The sequence below is a fragment of the Cynocephalus volans genome, chromosome 8 (genome assembly GCF_027409185.1).
Source record: "Cynocephalus volans isolate mCynVol1 chromosome 8, mCynVol1.pri, whole genome shotgun sequence".
Classification (NCBI taxonomy): domain Eukaryota; kingdom Metazoa; phylum Chordata; class Mammalia; order Dermoptera; family Cynocephalidae; genus Cynocephalus; species Cynocephalus volans.
The window spans coordinates 30,313,253-30,331,263 of NC_084467.1; the positions used below are offsets into that span (position 1 = coordinate 30,313,253).

Sequence of the window (18,011 nt, forward strand, 5' to 3'; positions counted from 1 at the left end):
ATTAGATCACAAGAGACGGCGGCTTCTGTCTTGGGTGCCCTCTCGCTCTCCCACTTGCTCACAGTCTCTGAAAGAGTCTAGTTGCTGTGCTGAGTAGCCCTATGGAGAGGCATGTGGGGCAAGCCACAGCATGCCTCCAGCAATCGTCAGGGGGACCTGAGCAGGGAGGCACATTCCTCTCCAGGTGAGCCCTGGATGATCACTGACATGGGTTGAATGTCTGTCTGCTCCAAAGCTCATGTGGAAGACTGGTCCCCAATGCAGCAGTGTTGAAAGGTGGGTCCTTCAGGAGGTGACTGGATCATGAGGGCCCTGTCCTCATGAATGGATTAACCTGGTAATGGGTTAATGGCTTAATGGGTTATCATAGCTGTGGACTGGTGGCTTCATAAAGACAGCAAGTGAGAACATTAACAAATGCTCTCATCCAGCCCATTATGTGCCACCCTGCGTTGCCACGGGACTCTATACAGAGTCCCCACCAAGAAGAAGGCCCTCAACAGATGCACCCCCTCGAGGCTGGACTCCCTGGCTTCCAAAACTGTAAGAAATTTCATTTATTTACAAATCATGCAGTTTCAGGTATTCTGTTATGAGCAACAGAATGGACTAACACAACCGCAGAGAACACCTTGACTGCAGCCATGGGACAGACCCTGAGCCGATGGCACCTAGCTAGGAGGCACCCATATTCCTGACCCACAGAAACTATGAGATAATAAATGTTTGTTGTTTTTAGCTGCTAAATTTTGGGGTAATTTGTACATAGCAACAGATAACTAATTCAGTGGTGAAGATGACTCTTCATCAAGGTCCTGATTTGGGGACACAGCTCAGTGGAAAAAGTGCTCTGCAGATTGGGAGAACCATTCCCCCATAGCAGGGCCACCGCCAGAAATGCTGGGCGTCTGAGCAGTCTCTACTGACTGAGAGGCACCAGATGAATGGAAATCATCAGCCCTTCTCAGCCCCCAGGCCCCAGCTGCTGCCCCCACCATGCTCCTTCCAGCCAAACCCACGAGCCTTTGTTCAGATGGCTTCCTCAACCCCAAATGCCTTCCCTGCCCCTCTCCACTTATTCAGATGTTCCCCAGCCTTCAAGACGTAGCTCTAATCTCCTCTTTCCAGCACCTGGCCGAGGGCTGGCACCAACAGGAAATCGAGCAAGAGTGCTGCCTTCCTTTCCAGAACTCCAACTCCCTCAACATTTTATCTTCACTTCCCTTTGGGCTCAGAGCTTGTCCTATCTTGGATTAGAGTCATGTAGCAGGTTGGAAAGAATTATTAACTTGACAGCTGGTGCCAGAATGCCTCTTAGGGGGAACTGCCTTTGTTCAGGAAAATACTTTGATGAGCTGCTCCGGGTAGATAGAGGTGAGGTCTGCAGGGCTGGGTTAGCAGCAGGCAGAACGACAAGAGAGAACTAAACTGCTCTGCATGCACCGTGAAAGGGAGTTGGGGGTGGGTGGGGGAAAGGAGGAACCACGGGAGGGGAGTGAAGGGGGTAGATAGCACAATACCACGGAGAAGTCGGGGATGGTTTAAGAACAGATAGCTAATGTTCAACTTTTGTTTTGTTTTTATAACAGCTTTATCAAGATATAATTTGCATACCATACAATTCTCATGTTGTTTTGTTTATTGCTGCAGTGCAACCCCCATCTTGACCCCTAACCTTCAGGGAAGGCTTTTTCACACTCTAAGACCTAGTGGGGAAAGGCACAGTACACCATGTTTGGGTCTATATCACGGCAGAGAGAAAGAACCAGAATGGGAAAAAAAATTTAGTGGTCACACCAACAGGTGACTATGACACTCTATAAATTCTTCCCAAGAAAGTGTTGAGAATTTCAGTGAGGGCACAGGATGTTTCTACAAGACATCGGATAGGTGCTAAGAGGCAGGGAGACACCAGCTGAGACATGGGTTATAGTGGCTCATGAACCCCTCTCCTGTGAGCTTCTCCAGGACAGGGACCCAATCTAATTCATGTCAGTGAATAGGCATTCATTAGTGGATTCCAAGTTCATTAATTAATTAGGCTGTAATTAAACTGTTCTGCAGGCTCCCTTAATTGCACAGATAATTCTCCCCCTCTATCTGTCTCTCTGCCTCAGCCCCATCCAGGTTCTCTGCCCAGGTCCCTGTCCACTTGTACACACCACTTACCTTCTCCAGGGGTCTGCACTTCGATGCTGGGGTTGAAGCTCTGGGCCTCCCAGGAGGGCCCCGGGGAAGCTGCCCGGATCTGAAAGACGTAGCGGGTAGCTGGCTTCAGGTTGGTGACGGTGACTGCAGGCGCCCCGGTCTTCACTGTGGAGTATGTCTGCTCACTCTGACCCTGGAGAGGGATGGAGAAGTGAGGCCCAGAGCCAGAGCTAGTTCCATTTTCCTGGGAGAAGGACAGGAGAAAAGGAGCAGGAGGCAGGAGAAGTGCCCTTAGGTGAATGTGGGTTGCGTGGGAGAGCCTGACCCAATCATCCTTGGGGACTCCAGAGATTTTTTCCACAGGATCCCCAGCCCTTCTCTCCATCACAAGTTCCCACCCCACACTCGCTGGTACTTGCAGCTGAGAATAGCCCCACCTCTGCATATGAGACACTGCAGAGAAGACACTAGATCCTCCCTTTCAGGGACTGCAGGATGACAGCCAGCAGGGCCTGGCAGTCCAGGGGGGAGCTGGGCCAGTGCCCTAGCAGTCCTGATGCCTCAGATAAAAGAATACAAAAATGAGCCCCAACACCTGCCCCCTGATGGCTCATGAGGCTGTTCCTTCCCCTTGTCACCTGATTTCCACAACTGTCCCTGCAGCTATTATCTTGCTTTTTTGTTCTGCTTCACAGATAAGGAAACTAGGCTCCGAGAGGTAAAGATGTGCCCAAGGTCCCCAGCTGGAGGTGGGGACCATAACAGCCAACACTGATGAGTGCCTGTCCCGCCGGCTCCAGTGTTACCCTTTACCAGCTCTACCTCCTAGGAGCCTCAGAGCAGCCCTGAGGAGTCAGTGTTTCTATCTCTTTTTATAGTGAGGTTCACATGAAGAAAGGCTCGAGGGGACACCTTCTGTGTCCCTGTAGGTCCTGCTGTTTGCTCCATATCATGCTGCACCTGACTCTACCCCAATACCTCTGATAATGGCAGGTGCTAGAGATGCTCCTCCCGTCATTTCATCTCTGCCCACGCTGAGTTAGAGCCCCTGCCACAGCCACCACCCCCGGAGGGGCACCCCCCACATCCTGTGGCCCCAGTTCTTTGGCCATGGCACACAGGAATCAGGGCAGACTTTGACCCAAGCTGGGCCAATCAGAATCTCCCATCCAGGCATTTGAACAATCTTCTGAAAGACAGTGGTGATGGCTGGAGGACCTATGGGCTGGGGCAGGCTGGCGGTGGGGAGGAGTGGGAGTAAGGCTGCAGCGACATGCGGTGAGCAAGCCCCTCTGCAGAGCAAGCTGGCTGGTGTGCAGACAGAAGTGGAGATGAGAGGCACTGTGGCTCCAGGGAGGAGCTGCCTGACATCTGTCCAGGCCTATTGACACAGCAGTACTTCCAGTCCGTGAGCTCCCTGAGATTTCCCTGAAGCCTTTCAGATATAGCCCCTTTTTGTAACGGTTGCTCTTTCTGAGGGTTTTTGTTCCCAGCAAATTCACATTCCCTAACTAGGGACCTGGGAACATCCACCAGCTCATCCTTTAGACTCTTGCCTATGCTCTGATCCCTAAGTGTGAGTTCAGTGAGTCTTTTCTAAGTGCCTGCTGCATACCTAGCTTTTTCCCAGTGTCCTTCGCTGCTGTCTCCTAAACATCAGTGTTCTGGGCTGGTCGGTCGGCTCAGTTGGTTAGAGCATGGTGTTGTAACACCAAGGTCAAGGGATCAGATCCCTGTACCAGCCACCAGAAAAAAAGTTTTTTTAATAAATAAATAATTAATTAATTAATTAAATTTTAAAAATCAAGGTTCTTCGGGGCTCTGACCTGGCCACTCTTCTCATGCATATTCCCCTTCTAGGTCATCTGCTCTGGTCCCCTGGCTTCAGCTACCACATCTATGCTGAAGGCCCCCAAACCCTCTCTCTCTCTCTCCAGCCCAGGCCTTTTCCTTGAGCATCAGACCTGCAAGTCCACCTGGATGTCCCACAAGTCCCCTGAATGCTACATGAGCAAAACCAAGCTCACTGTCCTGCCCCAAGCCTGCTCCTCCTCTTCAGTGGTCCTCCTTCTCTGCCAGCACACCCTGTCCTCTGGGACACCCAAGTCATACACCCGGCAGTGACTCAGGATTCCCTGTTCAGTCCCGAAACTCACAGCTCTCAGCAGACTTCTAGTATTCAAAAACTATTATCTGATGCAGCAAAGAAGTCCCTTCTGTCACTGAGGAGTGAATGAAGTTCTGATACATGTAGTGCTGAAGCTGAAAGAGGTTTCACTTTAATGAATATAGTTTGCACCCCGGTGAGAAACAGTTTAATGGTAGATTACGTATCAGATTTAAAGACAATAAATTTATGGGGAAAAGAGATAGCAGATTGACATGTAACTCCATTTGTCAAATCATGACTGAACGGCAACCATAGATTGACAATGGATACAAGAGGTAAGCAAATATCAGTAGAAGTATCCTACAGGAATAAATTGGCTATTTGAAGTTTACAATAAAGAGTATTGCATATGTTTTATTATTATTGTAAATGATGTGTTATACATCTTTTATATCAGTAAAATTATAATACTGCATAAACTCATTGTTCTGAAAGCTGGTGGTTAAACATTTACCAGCACAACACCAGACCTAGCCATGTGCTCCCAGGGTCATACATTTCCGTAAAATTTGAAACAAAGTGATATTTCTGTGTTCTTTTTCTTTAAAAGGCTTCAGCAAATGGCATGTGTAAGATTCAGCCTCACAAAATCTGGACCAGCCCCAGAGAAAGCTCTTTGTCAACTGTAAACACGAGGCCAAAGTGGTGAAAATGGAGATGATTGGTGATAAATGCAGACTTGAGGGGGGAGCGTGGAGCCCGGGCTGTGGAGGGGACAGGAAGAAAGGAGAAACTCAAGCCTGGGGGCCAGTTAGGGGACTGGTGGATATGTTCAGAAAGAGGGCGTGAAGAAGCAGCAGCCGAGCAGGCAGGCGAGGGGCAGGCTCCAGGTCTCTCCCAGACCCCGACTCACCTTCTCGTAGTATCGGATCTCGTACTCCGTGCCGTTCGCCCCAGGGGCTCCAGCGGGGATGGGCTCCCGCCACGACAGGGACACGCTCTGGGGCTCCACCCGGTCCCTGCGGATCTCATCCTCCTCCCAGGGCCCTGAAATTAAGTAACGTGCGATTCTCCACCTGGAGCGATTCTCCACCTGGGCAGGGCTGGGGGGGCGGGGAGAGGGGCTGGAAGGGAGGGGCACTCGGGGCTGTGGGGAGGGGCTAAGGGAGCTAAGGGGTGTGACCAAAGGGGATGTGGGGCGGGGCTAGGGAATGTCTGAAGGGCGTGGCCAATAGTGCAGGGGGCGGGGCTAGAGAGCCTGAGGGGCGGGTCCTGGCGGCTGTGGGGCGGAGCTAGTGAAGCCTGAAGGGTGTAGCCAAAGGGGCAAAGTCTGTGTGAGACCAGAGAGAAGTGAGGCCCCTCTCCCCCCACGGCCCTCTCCCTCATTGCCTCCTAGTGGGAAAAGGACGGACCTCCTGCTGCTTGACTACTTCCTACACCCCAGCTTCCCTCGTGATGGTTGGTTCTAATTCCCCAGGCTCTTTCTATCCTTTCTGTGGTTTGGAGACATAAGAGAGCACTTAGAGGCTAGGAGACCAGTTAATGGTATGGTCGAGAGGTAATACACTCAAAAAAGTAGAAATAGAAGGAAATTACCCCAACATAATAAAGGCCATGTTTGAAAAGCCCACAGTGAACATCATACTCAAGAAGGAAAGACTGGAAGCTTTCCCTCTAAAATCAGGAAAAAGGCAAGGATGCTCCCTCTCACCACTTCTATTCATCATAATGCTGGAAGTTCTAGACAGAGCAATTAGGCAAGACAAAGAAACAAAAGGTATCCAAATTGGAAAGGAAGAAGCAAATGTATCTCTGTTCACAGGTGGTATGATCTTACATGTAGAAAACCCTAAAGATTCCACAAAAAAAGTTTAAAACTAATAAACAAATACAGTAAAATTGCAGGACACAAAACCAACACACAAAAATCAATTGTGTTTCTATACATTAACCATGAACAATTCAAAAAGGAAACCAAGAAAACAATCCCATTTACAATAGCATCAAAAAGAAATAAAGTTAGCCAAAGAGGCTAAAGACTTGTACACTGAAAACTATAAAACATTGCCAAAAGAAATTAAACACAAATAAATGGAAAGACACCCTGTGTTCATGGAGTAGAATACTAATATTGTTAAAATGTCCATATTACCAAAAGTGATTTACAGATTCAATGCAATCCTTATCAAAATTCCAGTGGCACTTTTGCAAAAACAGGAAAAACAACCCCTAAAAATTGTATGAAATCTCAAAGGACCATGAATAGCCAACATCATCTTGGGAAAGAAAAACAAAGCTGGGGGCCTCACACTTCCTGACTTCAAAACATATTACAAAGCTACAGTAATCAAAACAGTATGGTACAGACACATAGACCAATGGAACAAAATAGAGAGTCCAGAAATAAACCTTCACATATATGCTCAAATGATCTTCCTCAAGAGTACTATGGGGAAAAGATGGTCTCTTTACCAAATCATGCTGGGAAAAGTGGATATTCACATGCAAAAGAATGAAGTTGCACCCTCACTTTACACTACAAACAGAAATGAACTCAGAATGGATTAAAGACTTGAACATAGACCTAAAACTATAAAACTCCTAGAAGAAAATACAAAGGAAAAGCTTCATGAGATTGATTCGGAAATAATTTCTTTTTTTTTTTTTCCGGAAATAATTTCTTAGATAAGACACCAAAAGCACAGGCAACAAAAACAAAAATAGACAAATGAAACTACATCAAACTTAAAAACTTCTACACAGCAAAGGAAACAATAAACAGAATGAAAAGGTAAACTACAGAATGAGAGAAAATATTTTCTAATCATATATCTAAGGAGTTAATATCCAGAATATATAAAGAAGTCCTACAACTCAATTACCAACAACAAATAACCGAATTAAAAAATGGACAAAAGACTTGAATAGACATTTCTCTAAAAAAAGATATACAAATGGCCAACAAATATATGAAAAGAGGCTCAACATCACTAATCATTAGAGAAATGCAAATCAAAACTACAATGGGATACCACCTAACAACCGTTAGGATGATCACTATTAAAACAAAACAAAACAAAACAAAAAAACAGAAAATAACAAGTGTTGGTGAGGATGTAGAGAAATTGCAACATTTGTGCACTGTTGGAAGGAATGCAAAATGGTGCAGACACTATGGAAAACAGTATGGAATTTCCTCAAAAAATAAAATGTAGAATTACCATATTGTTTTAGTCTGTTTTGTGTTGCTATAACAGAAATACCTGAGACTGGGTAATTTATAAAGAAGAGAGGTTTATTTGGCTTACGATTCTGGGACAGCTGCATCTGGCATGGGCCTCAGACTGCTTCTACTCATGGCAGAAAGTGGCAGGCAGCCGGTGGGTACGAGCAGATCACATGGTGAGAGGAAGCAAGAGAGAGAGAGGAGGTGCCAGGGTCTTTTTAAACAACCAGCTCTCACGGGAACTAATAGAGCAAGAACTCACTCATTAATCCCCCTTCCCCCAGGGAGAGCATTAATCCATTCATGAAGGATCCGCCCCCGTGACTCAATCAGTTTCCAACACTGCCACATTAGAGATCAAATTTCCACATGAGTTTTGGAGGGAACAACACATCCAAACTCCATCACATATGATCCAGCAATCTCGCCTCTGGGTGTCTATCCGAAAGAACTGAAAACATCTTGAAGAGATATTTGCTCACCCATGTTTGTTGCAGCATTATTCACAATAGCCAAGAGGCAGAAGCAATCTAAATGACCATCAATGGATGAATGGATAAAGAAAATGTATATACAGACAATGGTATATTATTCAGTTCTTAAAAAGAAGGAAATCCTGTCATATTCTATATCATGGATCAACCTTGACATTATGCTTAGTGAAATAAACCAGTTACAAAAAGACAAATACTGCATGATTCCACTTATAAGAAGTATCTAAAGTAGTCAAACTCTTTGAAACGGAAAGTAGAATGATGGTTTTCAGGGGAAGCAGGGAGGGAGGAAAGGTGAGTTGTTCCATGGGTATAGAGCTTCAGTTTTGCAAGATGAAAAAGTTCTAGAGACCTGTTGCACAATGGGCATATAGTTAACCCTAGTGTACTGTACACTTAAAATTGGTTAATATAGTAAATTTTATGTTGTGTTTTTTACGATGATAAAAAAAAAATATCGTGCACAGGTCACAACCCAAAGTAATCAAGTCATAATCTCTGTGGGGTGGGGCTCAGGTATTAGTATTTTTTTTCAAGGTTTCTTAGTGTCTCCAGTGTGCAGACAATTATGAAAACCACTGGTTTAGATAATGTCAGATGAACAGTAGTGCGCACGCGTGCACACACACACACACACACCACACACACACACGAAGAGGTAATAATGCCTGAGGTCACTGGGAGAAAAGAGCATGAGTTCACTTTGAGTGTGTTGAGCCAAGGAGCTTCCAAGAGAAGATGCAGGAAAGGCAGTGGGTTCCAGGACTCCAAAAGGGTGTCTGGGAGGGAGATAGAGACTCAGGAGCCATCAAAGGTGACTGGATGAAACTGCCCAGAGAAAATGCATAGAACGAGAAGATAAAAAGCTTTTAAGAAATAAGGGCCGGCCAGTGTCTCACTTGGGAGAGTGTGGCGCTGATAACACCAAGGCCACGGGTTTGGATCCCTATATAGGGATGGCCGGTTAGCTCACTTGGGAGAGCGTGGTGCTGACAACACAAAGTCAAGGGTTGGGATCCCCTTACCAGTCATCTTTAAAAAAAAAAAAAAGAAAGAAAGAAGTCCAAGAAGCACCAACATTTAAGAGAGGCAAAGGAAGAGAAGCTTGAAAAGGAGAAGCCAGAAAGGTAGGAGGAAAGCCAATGCAAACAAGATCACAGAAGCCAGGGAAGATGGCATTTATGAAGGCTCTCACCTGACTCTTCTGGTTATTAGCTGGTTATTGGTCCACAAGCAAGTGATTTCACTCTTTAACCCTTGGTTTCCTCACGTGTAAGATGGAAACAATAATGACGCCTCACAGACTTGCTGTGAGAATGTTATGAAGTAATGTATGTGAAGGGCTTAACACAACAATTCACACACAGCAAGCACTCAATACAAATTTGCCAGCAAGAGGAGCCAGTGGTCAGCAGTGTCACGTGCTGATGGTAAGACGAAGATTCAAAATGCCTGCTGAGGGCTGGCTGGTGGCTCACTTGGGAGAGCAGATGCTGATAACACCAAGGGCAAGGGTTCGGATCCCTGTACCAGCAATGCGAAGGTTCCTGGTGACTTCAGGGGATTGGGGGAAGTAGATATCAGATAGCAGCAGGGCAAGGAAGTGGAGACAGGGCACACCAGCCTCACTCTTTGTAAAGTGTATGAATGTGGCTTCCAGTCTTACATGGTACCCATCTAGCAGCCCAATCTTGAGTCTCTCCCAAATTCCAATTAAAACATAAAGATAGAATTGAAAACCCACAACATCACCATAAACTAGACTTGACAGCTGATTGCCAGAATGGGTGACAGGGAGTGAAGTGGCATATTTCTAACTGTGATAAAGCCAGTGGAACTAGATCAAAAGGTGTAATTGTAGTGAATCCCCACGCTATGCTTCCCACAGAGTGGCACTGCCTCCCATTCTAAAAATAACTTGAAAAATCCTTTATACCTCCCTCCAGTGTGTGATCCTATAAAAAAGCAAGTGGACAATGTACGACTGTCACTCTACCACATGGTTGCTTTTGAGGAAAAGTGCCCTTCCCTATCCCCCAGGAGTGCCTCTCAGCCTAAATTCACTTTGAGATGGCAGCTCCCAGAAAAGACCTGGGCACAAAGGCAAGAGGACTGATGAAGCATTCTAGGAGGTGGCGCAGTCCCTTGTAAACACAGGTGGGGGCCAGAGAGAGGAAGAGGCTAGGGTTGTCATTTTTGAACTGCATTTGTTGAAAGCATCAGATGGCCAGGATATAGAGGTAGGAGATGGTCCCATTTCAGCCCCACAGAGATACACTAGATGAAAGCCTGATAAACCCTGGGAGTGGAGCTGAAAGCTGAGCCCAAGCACCTGCTCTCTTGCTGTGGATTTGTAATGAAATTCAGCCAGCACCCAGGTGGGGACAAGAGTACTGCAGACACTCCTGGAAACCTACTCAACAGGCATGGCCCCCTTCCCTCCTGGCAGAGCACAATTGTCGATTCAGGGTCTTTGTCTCCCCATAGATGTCTCGGGTAAATTCCAGTTGTTCTAAGACATTCATGTACCCTCATTCTCTTTGCCAGTGAGTGGTTTAGGGTTGAGTTTACAATCCAGTTCTAGCCAACAAAAGAAGTTAGCTAAGGGGAAAGGGGTTCCTGGGAAAGCTTTCTTGCTTTTAAAAAGATACCTACAAGGAAGAAACAGTTCTTTTTCTGCCTCTGGATAGTAAGGATGTGATGTCTAAAGCTGCTGCAGCTAACTTGCCACCACAGGGGAGCCAGCCGATGTGATAAGGAAGGCAGAGAGGAAAGATGGAAAGAACCTGGGTCCTTGAGGACACTGCTGAGCTGCTGGATTATCCAAGCTCTAACTGTAGTATTATGTGAGCTAAGAAATCATTTTAGTCAAAATCAATTGGGTTGAGATTTACTGTTACTTGCAGCTGAAATCCTCACAACAAAACCAAAGGGCAATTCACGCATATTAATATTATTTTTTGGCAAATACCAGCTATCTCCTTATTCAAGAACAAGTAAATAGAAAACACCAAGAAACTGGGCATATGAAAAATATTTCAGAATAAGGGAACAGTAACATTATTCTGAAGACTCAGGAGGAGCAGATCTTTAAAAGTGATTTAGTATGACAGTAGAGGAACAAGCAAGGATACTTTTGGCATCTCCAAGAACAGGAAAGTAAACACAGCCTCCACCAAATAGGTGCATAGGGCCATGAAGAGAAAACAGGTGGAGAAGAAAAGGAAAAAAGATGAGATGAGATGAAAGTGGAGAAGGTGAGAAAGGCTTGTGGGGAAACTAAAAGTGCATGAGCAAATTTGAAATATTTAAAAGAAAATTCATTACGAAGATCTTTAACAAAATCACAAGCAAAATGGTAGCTTACACCTCTCTGAGTTTTTGGAACATCAAATAGAAAATAAGAAGAAAATACAAGAGTTGAATGATATATTATATCTAAGACATATAGATGGTCCCCAACTTCTGATGGTTTGACTTTATGATCATGCAAAAGTGATATAACCATTGTTTTTCACTTTAGTACAGTAGTCAATAAATTACATGAGACATTTCAATACTTTATTACAAAAGAGGCTTTGTGTTAGATGGTTTTTCCCAGCTGTGGGCTAACGTAAGTGTTCTAAGCACGTTTAAGGTAGGCTAGGCTAAGCTACGATGTTCAGTACGTTAGGGGTAGTAAATGCATTTTCAACTTACAATATTTCAACTTATGGGTTTATCAGGAACATAACCCTATCCTAAGTCAAGGAGCATCCGTGTGTGTGTGTGTGTGTGTGTGTGTGTGTGTGTGTGTGTACATATACAGGGGAGGAGAGACAGAACTACATTACAAAATAACCCACATTGTTTTACTTATTTATTTATTTAGGTGGTTGGCCAGTAAAGGGATCTGAACCCTTGACCTTGGTGTTACAAGGCTGCATTCTAACCAAATGAGCCAACCAGCCAGCCCAATGCAGACTGTTTTAAAGTAGCCATGAAATAGTTAAAATTTTTACCATACCTTATAACACAAAGAAAGCCTCAATAGTTATTTCTTTTTTTAAAAAAAGAGTAAAAATTATACAACCTCTTTCTCTAACTATGGAGCAGTAAAATCAGAAACAAAAAGATAAACAAAATAAAAGCAAGTCATCTGGAAATGAAAACACATCCCCTAAAATAATTCACATCAAAACTACAATATTAGAAGAAAACATAGGTATAACTCTTCATGACCTTGGATTAAGCAATGGTTTTTCAGAGATGACACCAAAAGCACAGGCAACCAAAGAAAAAAGAGATAAATTAGACTTCATCAAAATTAAAAGCTTTTGTGGTTCAAAGGATATCCCCAAGAAAGTGAAAGCCAACCCACAGAGTGGGAGAAGATATTTGCAAATCATGTGAATATATCTAATATTGCTTGTATGGATTGAATTGTGTCCACCAAAAAAGATACGTTGAAGTCCTGATCCACAGTACCTCAGAATGTGACCTTATTTTGAAACAGGGACTTTACAGATGTAATCAAGTTAAAATGAAGTCATTCAGGTGGGCCGTAACCTAATATGACTTATGTCCTCACAAAAAGGAAAAATTTGGACACCGAGCTGTCTCCGTGTTCTATGTGTGTCTATGTCGTGCGTAGGAAGATGTGAAGACACAGGGAGAAGACAGTCATGTGACTGGAGTTATGTATCTACAAGCCAAGGAATGCCAAGGATTGCCAGCAGACACCAGAGACTAAGAGAGACAAGGAAGGATTCTCCCCTAGAACCATCAGAGAGAGCATGGCCCTGCTGACACCATGATTTCAGACTTCCAGCCTCCAGAACCATGAAACAATACATTTCTTTTGTTTTAAGCCACCCAGTTTTTGACACCTAGTTATAGCAGCCCTAGGAAACTAATACAAGGGTCTGGTATCCAGGAAAAAATACACACACACACACACACACACACACACACACACACACACACACATACATATAAACTCACATCTTAGTGACAAAAAGAAAACTCAGCACATGAACAGATGTTCAACATCACTAGTCATTAGGGAAATGCAAATCAAAACCACAATGAGACACAACTTCACATTCACTAGGATGGCTATAGTCAAAGACAAGTAATAACAAGTGCTGGTGAGGATGTGGAGAAACTGGAACCCTTGTACATTGCTGGGAGGAATGTAAAATGGTACGTTGCTTTGGAAAACAGGCAATTCCTCCCAAAGTTAGTCAGTTCCTCAAAAAGTTTAAAAAGTTACCATGTTATTAGCCAGCTTAGGCTACCATGACAACTACAGACTGGGTGGCTTAAACAAGAAAAATGCATTTTCTTACAATTCTGGAGGATAGAAGTCTAAGATCAAGATGCCATAAGATTTGTATTCTGCTGAGGGTTCTCTTCCTGACTTGCAGACGGTCACTTCCTCGCTGTGTCCTCACATGGCCTTTCCTCCGTGCACATGTGAACAGAAAGCTAGCAAGCTGTGGTGTCTCCTCCTTTTCTCATAAGGACACCAGTCCTATTGGATTAGGGCCCACTCTTATGATCTCACTTAACCTTAATTACCGTCTTATAGGCATTACCTCCATATACAGTCATGCTGGGGTTTAGGGTTTCAACATCTGAATTTGGGGGTGGGGGGACATGATTCAGTCCACAGCCATATGATTTAGCAAGTACACTCCTGGGTATATACCCAAGAGAACTAAAAACATATGTTTATACAAAAACTAACATACAAATATTCATAGCAGCACTAGTCATAATGGACAAAATATAGAAACAACTATTGGGTATTTAAACTGTTCCATCAACTGATGAGTGGATAAACAAAATTGTGGTATATCCATGCAATGGAATATTATTTGACCATAAAAAGGAATGAAGTACTGATACATGTTACAACATGGATGAACCTTAAAAACATTATGCTAAGTGAAGAAGCAAACATGAAAGTTCACATACTATATTATTCCATGTATCAAAATACCCAGAAGAGGCACATCCATAGAAATGGAATACACATTAGTGTTTAATTTTGGCTGGAAGGGGTGGAGGGTATGGGGAATGAATGATAATGGGTTTCCTTTTGGGGGGATGAAAATGCTCTAGAATTAGCACTGGTTGCACGACCACGTGAATATATGAAAAACCACTGAATTGTACCCTTTAAAAGGATGAATTTTATGAATTTTATGAAGTATACCTCAAAAAAAGAAACCCTACAATACTAACAATGTGATAATATTTTGTATAAAAATGTATTGGATATGAGCAAAGCTATACTCAGAGGAAAATTCATAGGTTTAAAAAATTAAAACAAAAAATAACTAAGCACTGTACTCACCTAAAAAATACTTCAGAATAAAAAAGAAAAAGAAAGAAAAAAAATAAAACAAGCAATAAAAGTAAAAGACAATTTTTTTAAAAAGACCAGGAAAGGGGCCGAGCCTGTGGCGCACTCGGGAGGGTGCTGCGCTGGGAGCGCGGCGACGCTTCCAGCGGCCGCGGGTTCGGATCCTATATAGGAATGGCCGGTACACTCACTGGCTGAGTGCCGGTCACGAAAAAGAAAAAAAAAAAAAAAAAAAGACCAGGAAAGGAGGATAGTATTAATAAAAATAAAATGACAAGTACGTGACAAAAATAAAGAACAGTGGAATTGATAGATTCAAGGACAGATTCCTTGTCATAACCAATAAAATAAGATTCTAGCAAGGATAATTAAGAAAAAAGATATATTGTGAGCCATCCCATGAAGAAAAAGGAAAACAAAGGAAAAAAGAGAAAAGAGAGACATCACAAACATACAACTCAATGAGAAGGTTAACTACAGATACTAAAGAAGGTTTTAAAGTATATATACCTAATAATAAATTAGAAAAGATGATCAAAAGATTTTCAGAAAAGCACAAACTAATAAAACTGATTCAAGAAGAACTTACAGAAAAGATTGAAAATATCAAACTTTCCCCCCTCAAAAGGTGCAGGGCCCAGATAGTCTCTCGGGCAGTTTTTCATGCCTTCGAGGAATATATAATTATGCTATTTAAACTGTTTCAGAGCAGAGAAACAGAAGAAATTCTTCCTGATGTCTTTTCCAAAGCCAGCATTACCATAGCCAAAACTTGACTAGGAACAATAAAAAACACTAGACTAATCTCTCTTATATATGTAGATGGAAAAATCTTAAGATATAAGAAATGAACTCAGCAAAATTAAAAGAATAATATACTCATATCCAGCAGGGTATAATCCAGGAAGGCAGAGAGTTCACAACGAAAAATCCATTAATAGAATTCATCATACTGACAGGTATGCTTAAGACAGCATTTTATAAAATTAACATCCATTCCTGATTTTGAAAAAAAGTTCAGTGAAAAGCAAAGGCATCATATAGCCCAGAGATTAAAAGCACCGGGCTTTGGTGGCAAACAGACCTGTGTTCAGTAACTGGTCTCTCTAGGCCTCTCCAACCTGTTTCATCATTTGAAAGGTGAGTATAAGGGCTGGCCCATTACCTCGGTTGGTTGGAGGATGTTGTTCTAACACCAAGGTCAAGTGTTCAGATCCCCGTACTACCAGCCACCAAAAAAGAAAAAGAAAGAAAAAGAAGATGAATATCAATGAATTAATGTAAAAAATTATATTGCACGGTGTCAAACACAGAGCAGCATTCAATCAGTGGGAGATTCATATTTTCACTAATAAAATGGAAATAGAAGAATATGTCCTTTATATGATTTATAAATCCATATGTATCAAAACAAGTTAAGATTGTTAATAAGAAATGCCAAATAAGAATTGGTATTACATATATTGTACAAAAGGGATTTTATAGTAGATAGTTAGAGATTTGGATATAGAGATAGAGATAGAAAAAAAGTCTGGAAGTATATACTCCAGGATACTAATAGTTATTCATGTCTGAGTGATAGAAATATGGCTTTTTTTCCTCTTTCTAAACTCAATTTTTTAAAAACGTAAATGCAATAATTAGTGTTATAATATTTCTCTTAGAAAAAAGGCGATATTAAAACACAGTAGAGGTCATAAAGAACAGAACTGTTTTTCCGGAAAACCAAATAGGGAAATCTCTCCCCAAAGGCAGAAGAATTAAGAGCGAAAAATGATAAAGGAAGAGACAAGACTTGAGAATCAGAAAATGATGTACAACCTAAAGCTTAGAGATATTCTTAAGAGAGATATTAGAGTTATCAGAAGTTCTAATCAAAGAAATAGCTGAAGAAAACTTTTCCAGGAATAAAAAGTTGTGCAGATCAAAAGGTTTACTGTATTCCAGCCAAACTCCATGAAAAGAAATTCATACTGGTTAAATTTTCTTTTTCATCAGGAGGTTAAGAAATTATTCAAACATCGTGTTGTATACACATAAATACCCACGTTATTTACAAAAGGATGAAAATAACCCTAGCCTCAGACTTCTCTGCAGTACAACTACCAGAAGACAGGGAAGTAGGGTCACAAACCAAGCATATCTCCTCAGCTACGAAAAGACTCAGAAACCACACCACTCATTTATCTTTCTTGCAAAGGACTCTTGAAAGATGACTTGAAGGTATTCCCCCCGCTGAGAGACAAGTCAGAAGTAAACGTCAAGAATGAGGAGGGTGGGGTATAAAAAGGCTGTGGGTCTTCATTTATTCATCTCATTTGCAGACGCAGAAAATTATTGGCCGGTGGATCCTATCGCCCCTACAGTCTGACTCTACATGCTTTCCCGCCCTTTTCCAGGACCAGAAAAGGGTGGCCAATGCAGCAGGGGGACACACGACAGGACGCCTCTTTCTGAGACAGAAGGGAACAAAGTATGATTCTGCTTCCTACTGACATTTTTGAAAAAGAAAGGCAAAAGATCTTGCACCTCTTTTTCCCTGGGAAATCAGAGGCGAGGCAAAGTGCAGAGCTGGGTGTGGGACGACGGCTTTCCGCGAGGTGACCAGCAGCAAAGGGAGCGCCCGCTGGCTCCTGCGGACTTACTGAAATGCTCACATCCTCTTTGGCAAGTAGCAAGGAGTCACCTGCATCCTCAGTCCCTCCCCGGGGACCTGGGGAAGGCGGCTGACTCTCGGTGGGGGACACTTCGTCTCCTGGAGAGATGCTGGGTGCTCGCACAGATGGCGGTTGATCTGGGGTGGGTGGCTGCGACGGGGCTCCCGCTAGGACGGAAGGGGATGGCCCGGGGGGCGCGGGTGCAGAGGTGCGGGGGGTCTCCCGGGCGCGCGCGCGGCCTTACCCCCGGGCCCGGTGGAGACGGTGACCTGCGCGTAGGTGGTTCCCGCGGCGGCGGCGCCGGGGCCCGAGACGCCGTTGAGCGCGGCCACGCGCACGGTGTAGCGCGCTCCGGGCCGCAGGTGGAGCAGCGTGGCGGCGCGCTCGCGCAGCCCGGCCTGGCGCGGCACGAAGGCCACGCGCGGCCCGCACGGCTCGCACGCGCCCGTCGGGCCCTCGAGGCCGCAGCGCAGGCACAGCAGCGAGTACGTGACGTCCGAGCGGCCGCCCGAGTCGGCCGGCGGCAGCCAGCGCAGCCGCAGCGCCAGCGGCGAGCGGCTCAGGCTGTACTGCAGGTCCCGCGGCGCCGACGGCGGCCCTGGGCGGCACGGGGCGGGGCGCGGTCAGCGGGCGGGCGGGCGGGCGGGGGGCCTGGCCCGGACGCGGGGACCGCGAGGGCGGAGGGGCGGGGCCAGGAGACAGGAGGGGACAGGGGCTCATCCACCCCCCAACCCCCCACACTCAATGATGGGGGGAGCACGAAGGGGCAGGTGAGGGGGGAGGGACGGGGGCGGGGGAACCGGGGCTCATCTACCGTTCGGGGGGGGGGTGGGGACGGGGACCTGGGGTCGGCCAGGGAGGAGGGAAGAGGGGCGGTCAGCGAGGGGTCGGGCGTGGATGAGCCAGGATGAGGGCTCATCCCCGTCTTGGCTCATCCATTCCCCGGTGAGGGGAGAGCGACGTGGCGTGGGGGCCGGGGAGGGGGCGGGACGTGAGGGGGGGGTCAGTCAGTGGGGGGGGCCGG

General features: G+C 44.8%; 1 protein-coding gene across 1 annotated transcript in view; it reads right to left on the reverse strand.

Moving 5' to 3' along the window:
- Positions 1-18,011, reverse strand: part of EPHA10 (EPH receptor A10) — a 41,291-nt gene that overhangs the window by 13,111 nt on the left and 10,169 nt on the right. The window contains exons 5-7 of the mRNA XM_063105691.1: positions 17,232-17,585; positions 5,172-5,305; positions 2,170-2,341 (exon numbers count right to left, since the gene is read on the reverse strand). Of these exons, the coding sequence (XP_062961761.1) occupies positions 2,170-2,341; positions 5,172-5,305; positions 17,232-17,585 (660 nt within the window). The remainder of the gene's footprint in view (positions 1-2,169; positions 2,342-5,171; positions 5,306-17,231; positions 17,586-18,011) is intronic.